Source organism: Pediculus humanus, genomic scaffold, assembly GCF_000006295.1.
Source record: "Pediculus humanus corporis 1103172108266 genomic scaffold, whole genome shotgun sequence".
Lineage (NCBI taxonomy): Eukaryota > Metazoa > Arthropoda > Insecta > Psocodea > Pediculidae > Pediculus > Pediculus humanus.
Genome location: NW_002987835.1, coordinates 413,472 through 435,710, shown reverse-complemented (window position 1 = coordinate 435,710; position 22,239 = coordinate 413,472). Strand labels below are relative to the sequence as shown.

General features: G+C 29.9%; 5 protein-coding genes across 5 annotated transcripts in view; 1 reads left to right on the top strand and 4 right to left on the bottom strand.

The window, feature by feature from the left end:
- Positions 1-493: 493 nt before the first annotated feature.
- On the bottom strand, positions 494-2,828 carry Phum_PHUM498350 (Homogentisate 1,2-dioxygenase, putative; the record flags this gene model as incomplete). Its single annotated transcript, XM_002430731.1, has 8 exons — positions 494-640; positions 715-896; positions 996-1,122; positions 1,189-1,412; positions 1,492-1,671; positions 1,755-2,060; positions 2,578-2,713; positions 2,811-2,828. 8 exons carry the CDS (start codon positions 2,826-2,828, stop codon positions 494-496), a joined length of 1,320 nt encoding a protein of 439 aa, XP_002430776.1.
- A 2,807-nt stretch (positions 2,829-5,635) lies between these two features.
- On the bottom strand, positions 5,636-6,637 carry Phum_PHUM498340 (uncharacterized protein; the record flags this gene model as incomplete). Its single annotated transcript, XM_002430730.1, has 5 exons — positions 5,636-5,745; positions 5,823-6,034; positions 6,126-6,237; positions 6,314-6,459; positions 6,531-6,637. The coding sequence occupies 5 exons, from the start codon at positions 6,635-6,637 to the stop codon at positions 5,636-5,638; spliced, it is 687 nt and encodes a 228-aa protein (XP_002430775.1).
- Positions 6,638-9,191: 2,554 nt separating this feature from the next.
- Phum_PHUM498330 (Cation-dependent mannose-6-phosphate receptor precursor, putative) lies at positions 9,192-10,319 on the bottom strand (the record flags this gene model as incomplete). The annotated part of the gene is made up of 5 exons (XM_002430729.1): positions 9,192-9,302; positions 9,381-9,617; positions 9,720-9,835; positions 9,911-10,042; positions 10,235-10,319. 5 exons carry the CDS (start codon positions 10,317-10,319, stop codon positions 9,192-9,194), a joined length of 681 nt encoding a protein of 226 aa, XP_002430774.1.
- Positions 10,320-10,958: 639 nt separating this feature from the next.
- Phum_PHUM498320 (uncharacterized protein) lies at positions 10,959-12,344 on the top strand (the record flags this gene model as incomplete). Its single annotated transcript, XM_002430728.1, has 4 exons — positions 10,959-11,357; positions 11,463-11,691; positions 11,823-12,039; positions 12,119-12,344. 4 exons carry the CDS (start codon positions 10,959-10,961, stop codon positions 12,342-12,344), a joined length of 1,071 nt encoding a protein of 356 aa, XP_002430773.1.
- Positions 12,345-14,017: 1,673 nt separating this feature from the next.
- Phum_PHUM498310 (tyrosine-protein phosphatase corkscrew, putative) overlaps positions 14,018-22,239 on the bottom strand; it is a gene marked incomplete at both ends in the record, with an annotated part of 23,690 nt that continues 15,468 nt past the window's right edge. The window contains 8 exons of the mRNA XM_002430727.1: positions 14,018-14,299; positions 14,499-14,650; positions 14,742-14,925; positions 15,043-15,210; positions 15,292-15,539; positions 15,643-15,790; positions 16,645-16,821; positions 17,300-17,462. Of these exons, the coding sequence (XP_002430772.1) occupies positions 14,018-14,299; positions 14,499-14,650; positions 14,742-14,925; positions 15,043-15,210; positions 15,292-15,539; positions 15,643-15,790; positions 16,645-16,821; positions 17,300-17,462 (1,522 nt within the window). The remainder of the gene's footprint in view (positions 14,300-14,498; positions 14,651-14,741; positions 14,926-15,042; positions 15,211-15,291; positions 15,540-15,642; positions 15,791-16,644; positions 16,822-17,299; positions 17,463-22,239) is intronic.

Genomic DNA, 22,239 nt, shown 5'->3' with positions numbered 1-22,239 from the left:
TTATTGTGATAAAAATATAAAGTGATTTTTTCCATTTTTTCTTCATCTTTTTTTTTTTTAATATTATTTTTTTTTTTTATTTAAAATATCAAAACAAAATAAATAAAAACTTTTGTAAAATACATTAAATTTATTACATCCCTTTTTTAAAAAAAGGTTTTAATTTTTTAATTTAAATAAAATGACATTTGAAAACAAAAAAAAAAAAAAAAAATTTTAATTTAAACAAACATTTTATCATTCAAAGGTGTAACAACTGATTTTAACTAACTGACAACATTTTTATGTAAAACTAAATGTTTATTTACTCTATGAAATCGAATGAATCAAAATATTTATTTGCCGTCATAAATTACTCAATAGTTTTAGGTTATCGTATTATTATTATATTAATAATCATAATAAAATTTATTGAAATATTAAATTTATTTATTTTTTTTTAATGTACCCAAGTAATAAAATATAAATTTTTAAAAAAAGAATTAATTTAAATTTAAAAGCCTTTCATTTTTTTATCCATCATTGGAAAATGTTTTTGAAGTGGTTGCCAACATTTATAATAATGAGGATCGACTTTTTGGCATATTTTTTGCCCCCATTCTGTCACTGCCAAACTCAAACTACTCTCAAACATGAAAGCCTGGAAACAAATAACAATTTATTTCAAATTTCTCTTAAGTGAAAAAAAAGTCATAAAGTAAATAAATAATTTACTTGTGTTCCATCAGCAACACGAACGGGTTTTAATTCAGCTTTCGTTGCATCTTCAAAACATTTAAAATCAGGACCGTGTGGAGTCATCATAGAATGAAGAGAAGCACCTCCCGGTAGGAAACCCTCTTCTTTCGCTTCGTAATTTCCTTTTATGAGTCCCATAAACTCGCTCATACAATTTCCTAAAAATTATTAATGGAAAACCGTCAATTTTTTTTTTCCTCTACCCCTGGGATAAGTTTCACCCTTTGATCCCACAAAAGAGAAAACCATTAACTTACTGTGATAATAGGGTGGCCTAAAAGTGTGCTCTTGAACTGCCCATCTGGGTGGAAAAATTACAAAGTCAGCAATTGCTGTTCCAGGTTTAGATGATTGACATGTCAAAACCGTGAATATCGAAGGATCCTAAAAAAGAAAAATGACGAGTTCAGGTATGAACGTTTGAAATTGAATAAATTTACCGTAACTTACGCAGTGATCGAATTGCGTCGCGTTGATGACCATAAACTTATCCAGGTCGTATTTATAAGGTACGTAATTTCCATGCCATGCGACGACATCGAACGGACTGTGATTTTGTAAGGCTTTAAAAAAAGATCCCTGATATTTGGAAACGATTTCATATTTCACATCCAAATCTTCAAACCAAGCAACGGGAGTTAAAAAATCTCTAGGATTAGCCAAACCGTTGGCACCTTAACACAAAATAATAATAATAATTTTAAAACCCTTTTTTTTATTAAGCCCCCTCGTGATAATAAACAAAAGATCAACCTATTGGACCCAAATTGGGTAGTTTAAAATGATCGTCGTAAACTTCCAAAACGTATCCTCTACTAGGTCCAAAAACTTCAACCTTAAATTTCATTCCTTGCTGTACGACGAAAATTTCATTTGGATCAATCAAAACCTTTCCAAATTCCGTCGTGATTTTTAACGATCCTTGTTGCGGGACTAAAATTACAAAAAATTATTATTATTATTTATTATTATTTATTATAAATAATTAAAAAAAAAAAAGTTATTTCGTTGCTAACCGATTAAAAAATCACCGTCGGCGTTGTAAAAACATTTATTCGTCATCGATACGTTACATAAATACACGTGTATGGCTGTTCCGTGCCTGGTTTTAGGATCTCCAGCACCGCAAACGGTAAAAAGACCATCGACGAAATCCGTGACTCCTGTCGGCATATCAAAAGGTTTCCAACGAAGTTGATTCGGATTTGGATGAACATCGTCGAACCTTACGGTTGTGTTTGATTTAATCGGTGTAAAAGGTTCGTGTATAACCGATGGCCTTATCCTATAGAACCAAGTCCTTTTATTTTCTCCTCTCGGTGCTTTAAACAAAACAATAATAATAATAATAATGATAATAATAATGATCAAATCAAGTTTTTCATTAATTTTAATCATTATCATAAATAAGTTGTTTTTTATTTGTTGATCATTTCAAGTTTTTTTTTATTAACAAAAGGTCATCCTGAAAGACGTTGAGGTACTGAAAATACAGGTTTTGTCGATCGTTAAAGTCAAACGTTTGAAATGAGAAAAAAGTTTAATGAGAAACATTTTAGGCTTTGTCAAAGACAACAATTTTTAATTTTGTTATAAACAAATCCTTATGGACAACCAACAAACGATTTTGGTATGGCAATAATACATCTTTTGTAACAGTATAACGGTCATGAGGAGAACCTTAAACCTTTTTTTCATTGTTATTATGTAATCCATTAATTTGAAATTAAATTTAATTAAAAAACATTTGCTGAATTTGAAATTCTAAAAGTGTGTTATTTATGTAATTAGTATTAAAAAAAAAAAAAATAATTTAAAAGAAAAATGGTGGTTGCTTACCTGTAAAAGCAGTACCAGAAAGTTGTTCTGCATATAATCCATAAGGACAAACCTGAGGATTATTTTGTCCAATCGGTAAAGAATTTGGATACCTCGGATCTTCCGATTGAAATTCGTTACCGAAACCGGCCAAATACTAAAATAATAATAATAATAATTAAAACCGACAAAAAATTTTTTTATTTTTTTTTTTACCCTTAAAATTATTTTTTCACCCTTAAAATTGTTTTTACCTTAAGTGGTTCATCCATCGTCGTCGAGTTAAATAACACGAATAAACATGAGATAAATATTAAATAAGAAAATAGTTAACGGCCTTGGACTGTTTGTTCCCATCAGAAAGCCGGTTGTTGTTGTTGTTGTTGTTTGTTGTTGGCGACATCATCATTATCAGGACATTTTTTTTTTTTTTAAAACTCGTCTCCTTTTGATTGTGTGGTGTTCACGTGAGAAAAAGCGCATGCGCATATTTAAGATGCACTTCAAAAAAAAATCAAAATCATTTATTTATAATTATATAAATTTATTTCCAATAAGGTTAATTTTTATAAAAAATTATACGTTTGTAGTCGTGGGGGGAGGGGGAGGGGGAAGGATATAAAAGCGTTCAAAAGGAAATAAATAAATGAATTGTTTCGTCGTGGTAATAATAATAATAATAATAATAATGATGATGGGGAAGAGAAAAAAGGAAATTCGGCGCGTGTCTCAATCCGGTTCACGTCAACACAACCTTTTTGCCTTGTGTTAAATGTTAATTTTCATGCTGATATTACAAGGGCAATTGAAATTAAACAATGGTTTGCGGATAAAAAAGAAAAATCTTGTTACGTTCTCATCCTTTCAACAAAGGTTTGCCGAAATAAAAAAACGTTCAATAAATAATAAATACTTTTATTTAAAATTAAAAAGCAAGGATTATGTAAACTTACATCTCGTATCACCTCCATTTAATTTCCGTTATTTTTTTTGTTTTTTTTTTTCGAATTTAAAACATTAATAGTAAATAATAAGTAAATACCTCGTCGAATAACTAATCGAAATCGAATTTTCGAAAAGATATATATTGTTTTATCAACAACAAACATAACTTATTAAATAAAACAATCGTTAAAAAAAAAAAAAAATTATCAACTTTTCATTTTTATAATCGTCGCCATTTTGTGACGTCATAATATATAAGCGACGACGACAGCGCTGTCAGATGAGTGGAATCGTTACTGAGAATAATTTCAAATTTTCAAATTTTAAATTTTAAAATTAAACGTTAAAAAATCGTTACAAATAATAATACTAATAATAATATGTCGATCGTTATTTATTTATCAAATTCTTTAATTATAAAAGATTCCCACGTTGCCTCACAGAGATAAAAATAATAATTATTTTTTTTTTTATAAAGAAACGCATCATTATTTTTATAAAGAAACGCGCCATATTGTTTTTTTAAATATATACATACGGGAATTGAAAACTTTAGAATTTCACACATTTGGAGGAGTATTTTTTGTGTGTAATTTATATAATTTCGTACGGTGTAATTTTACAAGAAAAAAAAAAAAATATTAGCCCGGTCATAAGTCAGATTGTCATCGTGAAAAACATTTTGAAAATATATCCAACAAACAAAGAACCGTACGCGTGCCTCATAACAATTACTATACTTATATTGAAAAATTTGTTTTCCGCGTAACAAATTTCCCTAAGGCTAAATAAATAGGGGATGGGGGAAGGAGGAAGAGGGTAAAAACGTTAGCGTTAACAAGATACGTCTCAAGTAGCTGTAAATCGTGCAAACGACAGGAAACACCCCCACACGTGGTTATATAAAATACGTTTCGGAACCTCCCCTTTTTTTCCTTTTTTTTCTCTCTCTCTCTTTCTCTCCCTCTCTCTCTCTTTCTCTCCCTCTCAAATCTCATTCAGATTCGAACGGAAGTAAGAGTAAATTTTCCTTTTCCTTTTTTTTTTACTCACCGTCGGAAAACCCAACGTTTTTCTATTAAATATCTATCTACGCCATTTTGTTTTCGTAACGTTCACGTTAAATATTTTTCCTTTTTGAAAATTCATCAATTTTTTGTTTCCAACAGCCGAATGAATAATTCCCGTTAACAAATAAAATAAAATAAAAAAAAAATTAAACGGATTTAATTTTATAAAAATAGAAAAAAGAAATAAAAAGAAAAAAAAAAAAACAATTTTTCCCATTCGATTCGATCGAGGGTTTATCTGGTTAGAGTACACGTTCGAAACGTATGCAATGTCACGTGACTTGCATTGTAGTGTAACGTGGTTTTAGAATTTGTTTAACGGTCTACCCGCAAGCTTTTCTTTTCTTTCACTTCTTCAATGGTCTTTTTTTTTTTTTTTTTTTATTTTACTTTTGTTGTTTGTTTTATTTGCATAACTATTTAAATTCATTCGACAATAAACTAAAAATTTCCCAAACCATTTTTCTATCAACATCATCTTTTTATATTTATGAGTTTTATTTATTTATTATTATTATTATTTTTTTTTTCATTGTTCCAAAGTGAAAACCGTTAAATTTAAAATCAAATAAATGTTTTTGATAACAACACAAAACTCATTTTATTATTAATTTTTAACCGTTATTTTATTTATCGATCGATGTAAATTTTAGGTATTTACAGGTACGGAAAATTACTTATTGATAATAATAATAATACTAACGGAAAAAGTTATTTTTTTAATAAATAATTTATTAATTGTACGATTACGTGAATCTACATTTCAAAATGTTAATAACATACAACAACAACAACAAACACATTTATGTATAATAATTACACTTATTAAATTTACATCAAATAAATAAATAAGTTTAATAATTAATAAATAATAATAATAATAATAATAATAATAATAATACATATACGCATACATAAAATATATTTTATCTAAACTTGGAGGAAAAAAAACAAATATGGCGGCCGATTCGTGATTCGATTGCACGTATTTTTTTGTCTTCAGTTTTTATTTTATTTGGGGGGAGGGGGAAATTGCACGGAAATAATTAATTTTTTTGGAAAATTTATGTATTTATCGAATCCGCAGTTAGTGCCAAAGTTGTCAAAACGCTTCTTCTGCTTGGATTAACACCTAAATTTTCCCAATTAATCCAAGATAATCTCGCGGTTAAATCTAAAGAAAAAAAAAAAAGAAAAATGTTTAATCTACTGGAAAATTTTCCCTGTGATGATGATGATGATGATAATTACCGCTTGTGTTCCATTCGGCTCTTTCGGCTGCTTTTATTTCACCCCTAAGACATTTTTCAACGTATGTTAAAGGATCGTATTCGACGGTTAAAACCTCTCGTAGTAATGCTATGTAAGCAATGGCCAACCTGAGTGTGTCGATTTTCGATAATCTTTTCTCGTATGGAAATGTTGGTACGTGAATCCTCAGCTCATCGAAAGCCGAGTTGATACTGCTGGAAATTTCAGTTTAATCTTAGAAAATCGTTTTGGGAAAATGGACCCAAAAAAAAGAAAATTTTTTAATGAAAATTTTCCACACACCTAAGCATTCTTTTCCTTTCACGAATGTTGGCTGCGTGTCTTTGAACTCTATATGGGCTACCAGAAGGATAAAAACCATCATCCGATACTCCTATTTCACTCGATGGTTCGTCTAAGAAAACAAACAAACCTTTATATATGTAATTGACGTCATGCTGGTATACCTTATCAGGTACGATTCCTCTCACCTGGCAATCCTATATAATGAATGGATTGTTCGGATCTTAAATTTCTCGTTGCAAATGCACAAGACGGTAGTTCATCTTCGCTCACGTCACCCCCACCACCACCACCACCGTAGTTTGAATAATGACCTAATATCTTATGATGAGACCTTAAAATAATAATAATAATAATAATAATTGATTTCAAAATGTTTTTTTTTTTTCTAATTTAAAAACTAACCCGGGTGATAAATGAGATGAACTTGAAGAATCTGCTCTCGAACTTATAACTCTAGAACCACCATTAAATAAATCTGAAGAATTTGATGACGTATTCGTTCCTGCCATTATTATTATTATTATTATTAATAAATAAAAAATTTATTTTTTTAATAAATCGTCACATCGAACTTCGTAACACATTCACAAATAATTAATTAATTGATAAATAATAATGATGATGATGATTTCACCTGTATCGAATAGAAATTTGAAACTCGACTGAAATCCCTGGGGAATAATTTTTCAATTTTATACATATATATATATTTTTTTTAAGGGATGCTTGTTATTACGTACAACCCTTAAATAATATATATTTTATGAAAAAAGGGAGTTTCTACTTTATTTTCAATTGGAGTTTCATACTATAACTGAATATATACTATACAGGATATAATGATTTATCCTTTCGTGCGTAATTTATTTATTTATTTATTTATTATTATTATTAATTTAATAATAACTTACGAAAATTATTTATTTATTTATTTTTGAACATTTTAACGTCGGAAATCTTTTTCTTCGGGTTTTTCCCTTATGAATTACCGAATGGGAAAAATTTTTTACTCGTTCATAAATAAATACCATTGGGTATACGTATTTTAAATTAAAATGAACGGAATTATTATTTCGAACGTTAATTTTTTTAATAAGAGATTTGTGATGACGTGAAAAATCTCTCATTATTGCTGTTAATAATAATAATAATAATGTTATCACTAGTGATAAGAACGATTAATTCATTTAATTTAATATTACAAAAAAAAAATAATAATAATAATAATAAAAATATTCGAGAAAAAAAAGAAAAATTAATACGAACGAGAAAATGAAATTATAACTTATCAGGTTTTAAAATTAAACATATAAAAACCACCCCATTTTATTGTATGGCAATGAAATTTTTTGATTGGTCGAATCTGAAAATGATATTCATCGAATGAATTTGATTGGTTAATTGAAACGTTCATATTTTCCATAACGATTTTCTGTCATTTCCATGACTTTTACTTACGAAAGCTACGAGAAAAAAAAAATTTATTTTTTATTTTTTTTTGAAATTAACGGAAAATTTAACGTTTTTTTTTTTTTTTTTTTAAATGTTTAATTTCGATTTAACGTTTTTCTTTTCTGTATCGATGAAAATTAACTAACCGAAATAACGGTTTTAAAATCAATTTAAAATACTACGACAAATCGATACCCGTATGATAATTTTTTCATTATTATTATTACTATTATTATTATTATTATCTAAAAGTATCATCATTATATAAAATATTTTGCGGTTAATCATTTTAAAAAACATTCCAAAAAATAAATAAATAATTATTTCGCCATATTAACAATTTACAACAACGTTGCAACGGATATGTCATCCATTTTGATGACGTCATTTTAAAAAAAAATTTTTATTTTCCCTTATTTTCTCACGGTTAATCTCATCGACAACATAATAAACAAAGTAAATATTTAATAAATACGTAAAAACATAAAGAAAACATAATAAAATTAAAAGAGATGATATTAACAAAAGAGAAAAACAATCGACATGATGATGATAATAATAATAATAATAATAATAAATCGATTGTAAATGTTTGCGGTTATAAAAATCATCCCCATATAAAAAAATAGATAGAAAACAAAAAAACATGGAGTCACGTGTCTTATATGTTTGATTTAAAAAAAAAATTTTTTAAGGGTCCTATCGCAACGAAATATGTTTCTTTTCTTTTTTTTTTTTTAATGTATTTATTTGTCTCGAAACAATTTCAAGTGTAGAATGTTTGCTCATCGATAATAATAATAATAATTGTTTGTTCGATTTTGATTGATAAATAAAATTTTTTTTTTTTTTTTGAAATTTAAAAAAAAAAAAGACAAAAGAATCTTTTGTTCTCTTTCAATTACCCTTGTAACCGACCATGATAATTAAGAGGTTTGTATAACAACAACAACAAAAACGTAAATCTCTTTGACGTAGATGTCAACCTCACGTGTCATACTCTCCATCTTTTTTTTTTTTTTTTTTTTTTCTTTTCTATTATATATTCTTTTATCATTATTTTTTCTTTTTTTATCATCTCTCTCTTTCTCTTGGCTGTCATTAACACGATTCAATACGTTTGAGTCTTAACAATATTCTATAATTTTCTTTTTAATTGTACTTGTCTCTCTCTCTCTCTCTCTTGTCAAACCGGAAATAATAATAATAATAATAATAAAAGGTAAAGAAATTTAAACTTTTTATCATAATTAAAAATTTATTTTATCTTTTCCATATTGACTAGATTAATAATATAATTAATTAATTAATTAATTAATACTGATATTAATAAAATTAACAATAATTAATTAATGAATAAATCTAACTACCCTAAAAACCGTTTACACATTCGATTAATTAATTAACAAATAAATATTACATTAAATAAAACAATCAATCAATCACTGAATTGGAAAAAAAAAAAAGGTAAAATTCGAATGAACAATTCAATCTTTAGTGCAAATCTTTGGTTATGTTAAACGAATCAAAGTCAAAATTACACACACCCACACACACATCATTGTCATTAAACATATAAAATTAGTCTCATCTGAAATATCGAATAATTTTTTAAGGTTTTAATAATGCATCATCCCTGTCACCGCCATCAAAATTACTCGTTATGTTATTCCATGAATCTTCAGGTTCTGTATCGCATCTACACACATAATTACACCCATCCTGAAATAAAATTATATTTAAATAAATGAATTTATTTTAAAATTTTTTTATACGTGTATAACAAGGTAATAAATTTACAGAGCATAATCCTCCTATTCTTTGCCAAAATCTAAAATGTGGTAATTGTTGGCAACCCTGAGCATTGTGCGCGAGTTTTCTGTAAATCACACCCACAAGAAAATACATAAAAAAACCGACTGAAAGTAATATAAAAAATACAGAAGTCCCGGATACTTTTTCTTCGTGTGTGCATATGAAAGATGTAGGAAGTACAAATTGATTATAACAATCATTTTCTACAGCTAATTGTAATTTCTAAACAAAAAAAGAAAAAAAAAAGGAGACATTTTTTGAACGAATGATTTAAAAAAATAAAACTCATCGATCAAAACAAAATCGATAAAAAAAAAAATTTACATGATTATCGTGATGAATCGGATCACAAACAATGTAAATGGAAACATTACGATTTCCAAGGCACTGAGTACTTGGTAAACAATGAGAACATCCATACTGAACCATCACCCAAGTATCTAAGACACAAAATTATTTTTAATTAGAATCAATTTATGTAAAATTTTTAATTAATTTTAATGACGTGTAACAACCTCCGCCCATGATTTGCGTTTCGTTTCTTCTACCCAGCGGAATGGGTTCTTCTGATGCTTTAGTTTTACTAACGCTGACATTGGCTAGTTTTGATGTATCCGCACAAATGCCAACAGAATAACTAAAACCATCTTTTTGAAATGTAAAACTATTAAAAAAAAAAAAAATTACATTAACTATAATTGAAAGCAATACCTAAAAAGCAAATGAGATTTAAATCAGCAAAACATACGTTTCACCTAAAATAGGTGTAAGCCTTTCGAGATATTTTTCATCATCTCCGTTTATCTTATTATTATTATTATTATTATTGTAAAAAAAACATTTTCCTGCGTCGCTACATAAAACCGTTGAAAAAAAATGAGTTAAAAATGACAGAATAAATAAATTAAAACATGACGTGTGCATAACAATATTAAAATTAATTATCATAATTTAAATAATTTGTTGTAAACGGTTTTTTTGAAATTTAAATTTAAATTTAAATCAAGTGTAAATAATATTCCGACTTCGCGTCTGCAAAAACAATGTTGCCAACTTAAAAATAAATACTCATTTAAACGTCAAATAAATTACCTTTTATCTTTTTTCATTTTTTTTTTCTATTATTTTTAAATCCATAATTCAATTTATTTACGTAAAATAACTTTTATAAAAAAATAAATAAGTAAAACGAAATAATAATTTTTGCTCGATGTGTGATGATGAGACTTTCGGAAGCCATTTTGTTTTTTAAAAGAATCATTTCATTTTAATGGTGTAAATAGAGTGATAATTTAGACGATAATTACGACGAATTTGTTTTAATTATTATTATTATTATTATTAAAATAAAACGCGTAAAATAAAAATAAAAGTTAATAATTTAAAATTGATTATGCCGGCGTGAAATTACTCGTTTGACATTTCATAGATGGCAACCCTGACATTTATTATTCGAAACCAGTACACATCTGGGTGAAATATGGCCTGATTTGTAAACAATGTTGTCATTTGAAAATTATTTCAGTTGAAATTTAAAAAATGTAAATTTTAACAACACGTTAAATGCGTTTGTTTTATAAAATATTATTAAATTTAACCCTTGTCGTATGTTTCGTTGTATTATTTTTTACTCTGCACGAAAAATCGGAAAACAATTTTAAAAACAATTTAGTGAATTATCATATAAAACAAATAAAATCAAACAATGAATCGGACAGCCATTTTGTTTATGTACGAAACTCTACCGCCGGATTGAATTTTAATTATTATAATATTTGGTGTATATTTTGTAGAGCAACGAACAAATCACCGTTAAAAAATAAATTTACAGTATTCTCTCATTCTCTAGTTAATCATTCATCCGTTCCATTAAATATAAATGTTATAACGGATGAAACGAGTCGACAAGTTGCCGATGAAGTTCTTAATCAAGTTAAAAATTCAACAAATAAAAATTTCAAGGTATGACAAACCACTCATCATCACACAACAATTATAATTATTATTTGAATCATTAAGTGAATGCAAAAAAAACTTAATTAATTACACATGATGATTTTTTTACAGGTGACATATCACAATGTTGAAAAACTTGCAGAAAAAATGTCGGATATAATAATGACAATGAGAAAATATTTCACATCTCAACCTGATTCTTATTATTCCGATGCACTTTTTTTCATATCATTAGGATTGCATAAAATAGCAGACGATCAAAATTATGGTATCATGATTGATGTCGATACCAAAATACAAATCGATGTTAAATTACTTTTCGATGAATTTAATAATTTCAGTAAGATAAACTTTTTTTTTTATTCTATGATTTTCATTCTCCCCTCCCCTCCCCCTCCCCACGTGATTCCTATCAACAATCAATCAAACACATTTATTAATATCATCATTCATTTTTTAAAAAAAAATTAGGTAGCAATGAATTAATCGGTATAGCACCGGAACAAAGTCCAGTTTACAGGCATGTCTTGTACATGTACAGAGCTAAATACAGAGATACAAATTTTGGTAAACCTTTGTCACAAAAAGGAAATCCAGGTGTTAATTCAGGTGTTTTATTGTTGCATTTTGAAAGATTAAGAAAATCTTTGCTTTACAATAAATTATTATTACCAGAACAAGTTAAAAGGTTTGTCACTTATTATTATTATTATTACTACTACAATCGTAATTTTTATTACCTCATAATTATTATTATTTTTTTATAGATTAGTAGATAAATACATGTTTCAAGGACATCTTGGTGATCAAGATTGGTACACATTGGTATCTCAGGAACATAAAAAATTAATACATTTATTGGATTGCACATGGAATCGACAATTGTGTCAGTGGTGGAGTCATCATGGATACGAAGATATATTCAATATGTTTTATCATTGCGATGGAGACGTTAAAATTTATCATGGGAATTGCAACACTAAAATACCATAATCATCATCATCATTTTTTTTTTTAATTATTATTATTAACTGATCTCTCTCTCTCTCTCTCTCTCTCTAACTGTCTCTCTCCTTAGATTATGTATCAATTATTTTTTTTATTTTCGATTCAAATGATTTTTTAATCACGGTTTTACACATTTATTTATTTATATATTTTTAATGGATTGTAATCGATTTTTTTTTTTTAACCGCAATTTAAAATAAATAAATAATTATTATTATTATTATTAGTTTTTACCCTTTTTTGTCTGTTCCTTAATTGAAAAATTGTTTAAACATTCGAAAGAGAATAATAAAATAATGAGTTTTATTCGATTATTAAGTAATCGAGTGATTTTTTTCTAAATTTCATTCGAGTTTTCTATTTATTGTTGATGATGTTGGAGGGTTTTTTTTTTATTTTCTGACAATAGAATCAGTAAATTTTTTCATTTCAAATGTTTTATGCTACTTTTATTACAAAGACAATGAACACAAAGGGAATTTTTTTAAGTTGCAAAAAGTATTTTCTCTTGGTTACCTTCAGATTTTCTTTCGATTCCACTTAACAAAACTTAAATAAGGTTTGATGGGGTAATTATTGAAATCATTTCATTCACTTACAGGTTTAGTAAAAAAGGAACCTAAACTCGATAACAATCAAGCATACCTAATTTTAATTGTTCCTCATGGTTTCATCTATTCATTGTATTCTTTTTGGGATCCAATTATGTGTAATAAATTTAGAAAAATATCACATAAAAAAAATAAATTGTTTGGTATTTGTTCAAATATGGACTAACAACGATGTGCTCTCATTATTTACGTTTAATTTTCTACATTAAAAATAAAAAATAATTTTAAATAATCTTCTTACCTTCATTTTGATGATGATTCCTAGTTAAAAATAATTCCAAACGAACAAAAATTTATTAAATTAAAATTTTACACTTTTATTTTTCACTTATTAATTATTTATTTATTTATTCGTATTAATTCGATAATAAAAAAATTTTTAAATTAACATTAAAAACAAATTTAAATTAAAAAACCTTTAAAAAAAAAAAAAAAAAATTTTCCAAATCCGTCGGTTTGTACTTGATTAAAACTTTACCGCGTATAAAAATGCAGACGACCAATTAAAATTATTTTAGTTATCGACACGTTTTATTTAAATTTCCCGCCAGAAAATTTTAACGCGTATATAATAAACAAACTTCTACTTTCTCCGATTCGATCGAAATAAGTTTATTTACTCTATGAATATTTTTCCTTAGTTTATATCAAGCAGAAACGTTTTCTTCTTTTCTTTTTTTATTAATTATAAAATTCAAAAGGACGTCCGTTCGGCCCTTTTCATTTAAGGTTCGATTAAATTTTCAAATAATAATAATAATAATAATAAATTAAATGAAAAAAAAAAAAAAAAACAAAAAGGCATATTTTATTTTATTTATTTTGAACACTTTTAAAGTTTATTTATTTATGACTTTTTAAACTTTTTTTTTTTTTTTTTTTTCAATTTGTGGAAGCGAAAAAAAAAAAAATTATTATTAACAATAGTAGCAATAATAATAATAATAATAATAATAATATTAATAATAACGATAATCGTAATCCGTTCAGTCGTTTTTCACCATTGTTATCATTATCATTATCATCATTATAATCATTATAAATTTATTAATAAATGCAATTTCTAGGGGCGGGAGTCGGGGGAGACGTGGCAGAAGTCGGAGATCGAGTTCCCGCCGTCGGACCCGGTGACGCTCCCACGTTATTGTGACCCCTTTCTTTTAACGGAAGGTTTTCGTACATTTGTCGTGGCAAATCTTCCGGAGGCCTTGGAAGATCGATTTGAGTTTTACTTCCCCCGCAACTGCTCCCACCGCTCCCTCCCCCGTCGTTGACTTTGCACTCTGTGTATTTTATATTCGTGTATTCTCGACCCAATTGAAGGCTTTTCTGTAATCGAACAAACAACTTTTCATTTCATTTCCGTCGGAAATCAAAATGAGAACAAAAAAGGCGAAGGAGACCGGAAATGGGGAGTGTGTAGGGAGAGAATGGGGTGCCTCCCCATTCGGAACAAGGTCGATGGTCATGATCGGTTAATAGTTGACGTATTTCGTTTTTCATTGTTCGGCCAACTATCGTTCCTTACCTGTTCGGCTTGTATTCTTTGCGTTAACGTATTTATATAGTGCTGTACGGCTAGGTAAACAAATTTGTACTGTGCTTCAGTTTGAACCATTCCAGAACGTTGCGAACGAACCATTTGAATTGTTCTTTGAATATCTATTTCACAGTCGGGACCTGGAAAACAACAACAACAACAACTTTTAAAACTTATTCGAAAAAAAAAAAAAAAAATGGCACTCGCGAACGTTTCGTGCATAGGACTCACCCTGCCTTTTGATCATGTCTAATATCATGTCGATAACTATAAACGTTCCCGTTCTCCCGATTCCCGCCGAACAATGAACGAGTACGGGGCCCGCATCTGGAATGGATTCTTGACGAGCGTTCACGTCGTGTAAAAAATTGAGAACACAGCCGGGGTCAGAGGGCACGCCGTGGTCGGGCCAGGCCTGTACAAAAAAAAAACAACATCAATAACGCATCGTGAATTATGCGTCGAAGGGGGAGGAGCAAGGGGAGGAGAAAGGGAGGAGAGGAGGGAAGGGGGAGGGGCTTGTCACACTTACTTGAAAGTGGTAATGGTAAATGGTTTTCTGTTCTGTGCCTTCTTCGGATGAGACTAGAAACTGACGTAATGTGTAATCGCTTGTTGATGTTTCGCTCACGCTGCAAACTTTTATCGGCCCGTATTCTTTGCTTTGGTTTTTGTCCGGCCAATACCTGGCGCATTTATTCTGAAACGGAAAACATCATCGTCACAATCGATTCGATTCGATTCGATCGATCGATTTAATTTCGATATTTTATAGACTTACTTTTCCCCGTTCTATTTCTTTGGTAGTCATAACGATAACTCTGACGTTTTCCTGCCAGACCATCATCCACAAATCGGCAACCGTGCTCGGCAAACAACCTTGCGTTGCGATATATGATTTCAGTCCGACTTCGGAACCCGCCAAACCCGAACCTTCCTGCGGTTCCTGCCTTATGTAATTCGCGTTTATGTATTCGGAACCCGGAATGTTGGGATCCGCATTTTTTAATTTCACCCTCGTGTGATCGACTGGAATTTTTTTAAAAACAAATTACATAACAACGTTTTCATAAATCCCCCTCCCCTTTCCCACCTTCCATAAACCGGAAACAGGAAATGAAAATTCACTTACATGGCAAAATATTTTTATATCTATTTTTGTTTCTGTTTTCGGGTCTTTGCCCTTGCTTTCTTGTGAATAAATGTCTACATTCTTGCTGCTGCAAACTTTCAAATTCTTCCCAAAATCCAGCTTTTCCAGTTGCCGCACCATTTTCCTTCTGAAACAAACAAACAAACGAACAAACGATAAACAAACGTTTTTCTCATCGTTTGAATAGATGGATGAACTTGAACAACAATGGGGCAAAAAAAAAAATTTTTTTTTTTTTTGCCCCATTGTTCCCTTTATTAGTGTTCATTACATAAATATTTATTTTTATGTAATACTCTCGCGTTATATATAAAACATTCGATACATAATAATAATAATAATGTTTAATAAATCGAAAGAACGAGTCCTTCGATTCGATTCGATTCGATTCGATATAATAATAACGATTCATCAAACGATCTCGAAACTTAATCGATTGTTTTAGTCACGCGCACTTGCATTTGAAGAATGCTTAGCCAAAAACAAACAAACAAACACAAAACTTTTTTCGCATGCCTACTTAATGTCACCGTGAAATAATAATAATGATGATTGTGATAATAATAATAATAATAATAGCGATAATGATATAATAAAAATTTATTAAAGATTACGTAAAGAAAAGAAAAGAAAAAGAAAAAAAAATTTCTCGACAACAACGGATAGAAATGAATCATCGGGTCGACGGGTAAGGCAACAACAAAAAAAATTACGTAATTAAATTATCAACAAATTTTTTTTTTTTTTTTTTTGTCTTAATTTGAAAATGAATGAGAAGAAAAAAAGCGGGAAGAGAAAGGAACAATCGATAAATCGATATATCGATCGATAGATCGATAGTTCGAACTACACGCTGGTAACGTTCCGAAGAGAGAAATGAGGTGGATTTTCCATTTCACTTTTACACTTACAATCGTCGCTTTTTCTCTCTCTCTCTCTCTCTCTCACGAAACACGTGGCATCAGATTGAAATTAACAAACCTGTAATTCTTTGACTCTCGTGTCTATGCCGGAAGCGTTGATTCTTGTCGCGTTAAAAGGTTGTTTCAAATGAACAACCGTTCCACTTGTTTCGACCATTGGATTTTTCTTGTAATATTCTATTAGTTCGCTCAGGGATTCGAACCTTTCGCCGCCTCCGACGTCGTATTTATTCTCCTGGAAAATAAAAAAAAAAACCAAATTTAAAAAACAAACAAACAAATAAAAATGGCGGATTTTTGTGTGCGTGTGTGTGTGTGTCAACCTTGCGATGACGTAATTCTATTAACTTTCCAGGTTGGCTTTTTTTTTTTTTGTATGTTTATACGATTTTTTTTAGAGGATGTTAATGAAATCGTACCTTCGCGTGTGATATTTTTTTTTTTTTTTTTTTTAAATATTAGTCATTGCAAAGGGACAATCGAAAAAATTAAAATGCTCGTCATGAGGATTAAGGACACGCTTTTCGCCGAAGGTCTCGCAACAACGACAACAACAAACAATATGTGTGTTGCGTGCGTGCGTGTTTGTGAGAACGCGTTTTGTTTTCTTTCAATAATAGTAATAATAATAGTAACAATAACGACAAATCCGTGTAAAATTAAATGCTATTCTCTCTCTCTCTTTCTCTCTACACTCGCACACACCCACCTACCTGACATCTAATTTTAACGTGTGTGACTCTGTCTTCCGTTCTGACGGATAAAACAAAATGACCTGGTTCGCTCTGGGATTCTCGTACCAGAAAACTTCCATTTTTACCCTTTTCCAATATCATTTTTTCCGCTTCTTTTCCAGAAATGTGACCGTGAAACCACCTGGAAAGAAAAGAAAAATGATAATGATAATAATTAGTCAAACAAACGACGATAAACGTGAGGTCGATGGTAAAGTAACAACGCAACGGCGGTCACCGGGGTTTGACTCGTGGGAATCGAAAAAAAAAAATTTTTCTCTTTTTCTTTCCCGTTCTAGAAAAAAAAAATAAACAATTTTACCACAAACAAACAACAACAACAACCGGAAACAAATCACCCCGACGCCCTTGACAAAACCCGAACTTAATTTAAAAAAACGAAAAAAAAAAAAAATAGGGAAAATTTAAAATGAAAATGCGACGCAATTTTTTTATTATTATGATTATTATTATCATCATCATTTAAAAGGAATCGAACGCTTCTGCCAACTTATGCAAATTAAATTAGTTTTTAAAATTTTTTTTTTATAGTGTAAGATGAATAATTTAGTGGAATGAAAACGATTTTGAAAAGCCGGAAAAAAAAAATCAAAATAAACACATCATCGTCGTCGTCGTCGTCCTTCTCTCTCGATGAGGACAAAAAAAAAAAAAAAATCCTACCTAAAACGACATAAAAGATGACATTGAAAAGTTATGTGAAGGAGTCGTCGTCGTCGTCGTCGTCGACGACGTCGTCATTCAATAAATCGAAAAATAAAAATAAAAACAAAAATTTGAATTCCTCGGACGCCATTTTAATTTATTATATAAATTCGTCCATCTAAGGATCCATTTAAGGAATCAAGGTTTCGGAGACATAAAAAAAAAGACACGAGTTTGGTTGTTGTGGTTGTTGTTGTTGTTGTTGTCGTTGTTCCTTATCCGTTTTCGACACCCGAATATATAAATAACAAATCGCAACAACATGTGCGAAGATTTCCAATCAATCATCAAAAAAAAAAATACAAAGGAAATGTGCGAGGTTTTCCGCATTTTCCATGAATAATAAAAAAAATATTCCACGTGTGATCATCATCATCATCATCATCATCATCGAGAGTAAAACCGGCAAAAAAAAGAAAAAAAAAAAAAAAAAACAAAAACTTGAGTAAACTACTTCCGGTTTATTACGAACCTTCATTTCCCTTTCCCAGAGAGAGAGAGACGAGAAAAAATGATAAATAACATTATTCGCATATGTTTAGCTTACGCACAACATCGCCAATTTACGCGTCGAATTTTTCGTTTTTTTAATTTTGTGTAAATTATCCACCCGAAACGAGTTTCGAATGACGAACTAAACAATTTATTACCATATAAGGTAATTATTATTGTCGTCCACGAGAGTAATAATTCTTCTTCCGCCAAAAATGAAAAAATTTTTTCCCACTCCTACCTTGGTAATCTGATAATTTATTTACCTTTTTTTTTTTACCGCGTTTAAAATGAATAATAATGATAATAATAATAACGATTCGTCTTCATTACCGGGTACTAATGAAAAATGTACAAGATCTAATAACTAAAGTGTCGCTCCCACAAGTTTGCAATTACAAATGGTGACGCGGCGGATTCGTGACACACGCACACGCACACGCACACGCACGCACGCCGAGAAAAATCATCATCATCATCATCATTATTATTTTCTCTTCCAAAAATTCATTAGTTCGATAACGAACTAATCAATTTCCAACATTTTTTTTTTTTCCATATTGAAAATTTGGAAAAGTAGGTACGAGTTCAATGAACCCTTTTTGAACAAATAATAATTACTCCGACGATGATAGTAATAATAATAATAATGATAATGATAATGATGATGAAATGAAATGTTGGTCGATAACGCACACGCACGCACACAGACGCGCAGGGAAAAAAATCGATTATGTAAAATATCACAGGCTGTGTGCCTGGAACCTGTCCCGGCGTAGAGGTAAGAGAGAGGGGGGAGGGGAAGAAGGATAAAAGACGAGAGTGAAGCAAGCAAGAGAAAAACAAACAGGTGATGATGATGTTCGAGTATGTTAATAAGCTACGCGAAATTTTTACGATAATAATAATTTTCGCGCGTGTGAGAGAGTGAGATAGAAGACGTTGAGAGACGTCCGTGACAATTATTAGCATTCGAATTCAAATTGACAAAATACACACAAACACACGATTTCATCCCGTGAAGAGAGAGAGAGAGAGAGAGAGAGAGAGAGAGAGAGAGAAACTTGTTCAAAGTTAAATTTTACGATTGAATTTCAAATTTTTTTTTCAAGGGCTTTCAAGTTAAATAAATAATAATAATAATAATTTTTAACCTGAGGCCGCCATATTGGCTCACGAGACATTAAATTTTTTTTTTTTTTTTTTCCAATTCTCGATTAAATAAATATCAAACATGCATGTATTAAATGCATTTCGTAATCGAAGAGAGAGAGAGAGAGAGGAGAAAAACAACCAAAACAACAACAACAAACACGAACCTGATTTTTTTTTTTTTTTTTTAAAGTTAAAAAATTGTTTAAAAAAAGGACTTAATTAAAACTTACTTGTGTAAATCCGTTTCCGGTGCGTATGCCGCCGATTTAATCTCCGTAGTTGGTAGAATTGTTCTCGCGGCGGATATCGGAAGTTCCAAGCACCGCCTTTTTATACGAATTATCACCGACATTGTAACCGAAAAGTTATTTATCACACCTTATTTATTTATTATTATTATTATTTTTTAATAACGTTTTTCGTCACAGATTATTATTATTAATATTAGTAATAATAATAATAATAGACATTTCTTTAAATACCTGCATTTGAAAAAATTACATTTTGTAGACAAATTGTTAAAAAATAATTCGAACCTAAACTATCACAAACATCTTTTTTTTGGTACCTTAATTCCCCCCCCCCATCATCATCATCATCATCATCATCATTTCAAAAAAGAAAAAGGCGGAAGAGTCGAGAGTCAAGTCGATATAAGAGCGAATAAATAAATTAATAATAATAATAATAATAATAATAATAATAATAAAATTTTTTAAAAATTGATTTCCGTTTATGTATACTTTCGCGTGTAAGAGAGTTTTTTTAGGCGCGCGTTGGCGAAATTTAAATTAACGAGAGTTTGAATTAAGGTTTCCGGACAAACATGACGACGATAATGATGATGATGATGATGTATTGCCATTATTATTATTATTATTAAAATTCTTTCTCTCGCTTCGACTTTTCTCCCAACTCGAAATCCGTTTCGCGAACCTTTTTTTTATCCTCCGCGAAAAATTTCTTTTCGTGCCCTGTGGCGCCGCGACGTGGTGGGAGTAAAAAAAGTAACATTCGTCACTTTTATTATTTTTACAAATCTACCTTTCCCTAAAGACACGATCGACGATTTGTCAGTCGGTCTCCTCCTACTCGTTTTTACGCAAAGATTTTTTTTCGATAATAACAACAACAACAACAACAACAACAAAAAAGAAATTCTTGGAAACCTTGCAAACCTTGTAGGTTTAATTAAATACTCTCCTACTCCTACTCCTCCTCCTCCTTTCACCTTTTCCTCGGAAACCTTCGATTCGAAAGCACGCACACACCCAAACCTCATCATATACCACTCGGTTTTTCCCTCCAAAAGAGAGAGAGAGAGAGAGAGGGAGAGGGAAAGAGAGAAAGAGAGACACAAAGAGAGGGAGAGGGAAAGAGAGAGAGAGAGAGAATCCGAACGAGGAGGGAAACCGAAACGACGACAAGTTATTCAATTTAAATTCCAATTTTGTGATTGTGACCTACTTGCGTATTTATTTGTTATTACTATCATCATTATCATTATCATTATCATTATCATTATTATTATTATTATTATTTTACCGTTGTAGTATCACATAATTATTATTATTATCATTTTCTAAAATCGTTTTTTTTATCCCCCTCATTTTTCTTTCTGACATCCAATCGAGTAGTAGTCACGTTCGATGAAAAAAAAAAAAAAAAAATTTTTCTTTTTTTCACGAATTTAATAATAATAATAATAATAATAATAATAATAATAATGATGATAATGATAATATTTTATTTGTGTCTTTTTTTTTTAAATTCAAATTATCATTATTATTTTAATTGAAATGAATGCCGCATTCGTTTTGGTATGCTAATTTTCCAACCGAAAAACAAAAGAATTTAAACAGATGTCCTCAACTTCTTCCTTTTCATTGTTCAAAAGACAAAAAAAAAAAAAAAAAAAAAATGTGTCGGTCTGTCTTCACGTTTCGAATTTCCGGGAGAGACAGATAGAAAAAGACAGAAAGAGAGAGAGAGAGAGAGAGAGAGAGAGAGAGAGGGAGATACGGAGTGAGATACCATTGGAGGTGAGAAGTGCGAGGGGTAAAGACGTGGGCACAAAGATGAATAAAACAAACAAAACAAACAAACAAACAAACAAACAAACAAAAAGAAAAACAGGTATGCGGGCACCGTGCGAACACATTATTACAAAAGCTTGGCCAAAGGAAAAACCTTGAATATGTTTTTCCAAATGGCGGTGGAAATTCGTTTCTGTGTCACAGCTTGCGTGCGTGCGTTAGTGCGCTCGTGCGTACGTCCGTCCGTTCAACAATCGTTTCGATAAATCGATTTTTTCCCGAATAACCCCATCCCCCCTCTCTTCCCTCCCACCCTCGTTTGAACGATTTATCGATCTATCGATCGATCGAACGAACCTGAATTAACCAAAAAAAAGTAGATTCAGGTTTACGACGATATTTTTTTTTACACAAAAAAAAGTGAAATAATAATAATAATAATAATAATAATAATAATAATAATAATAACAAAAAGCCAACGGCCATAGCGTGCTGGTCACACCGGTTCCC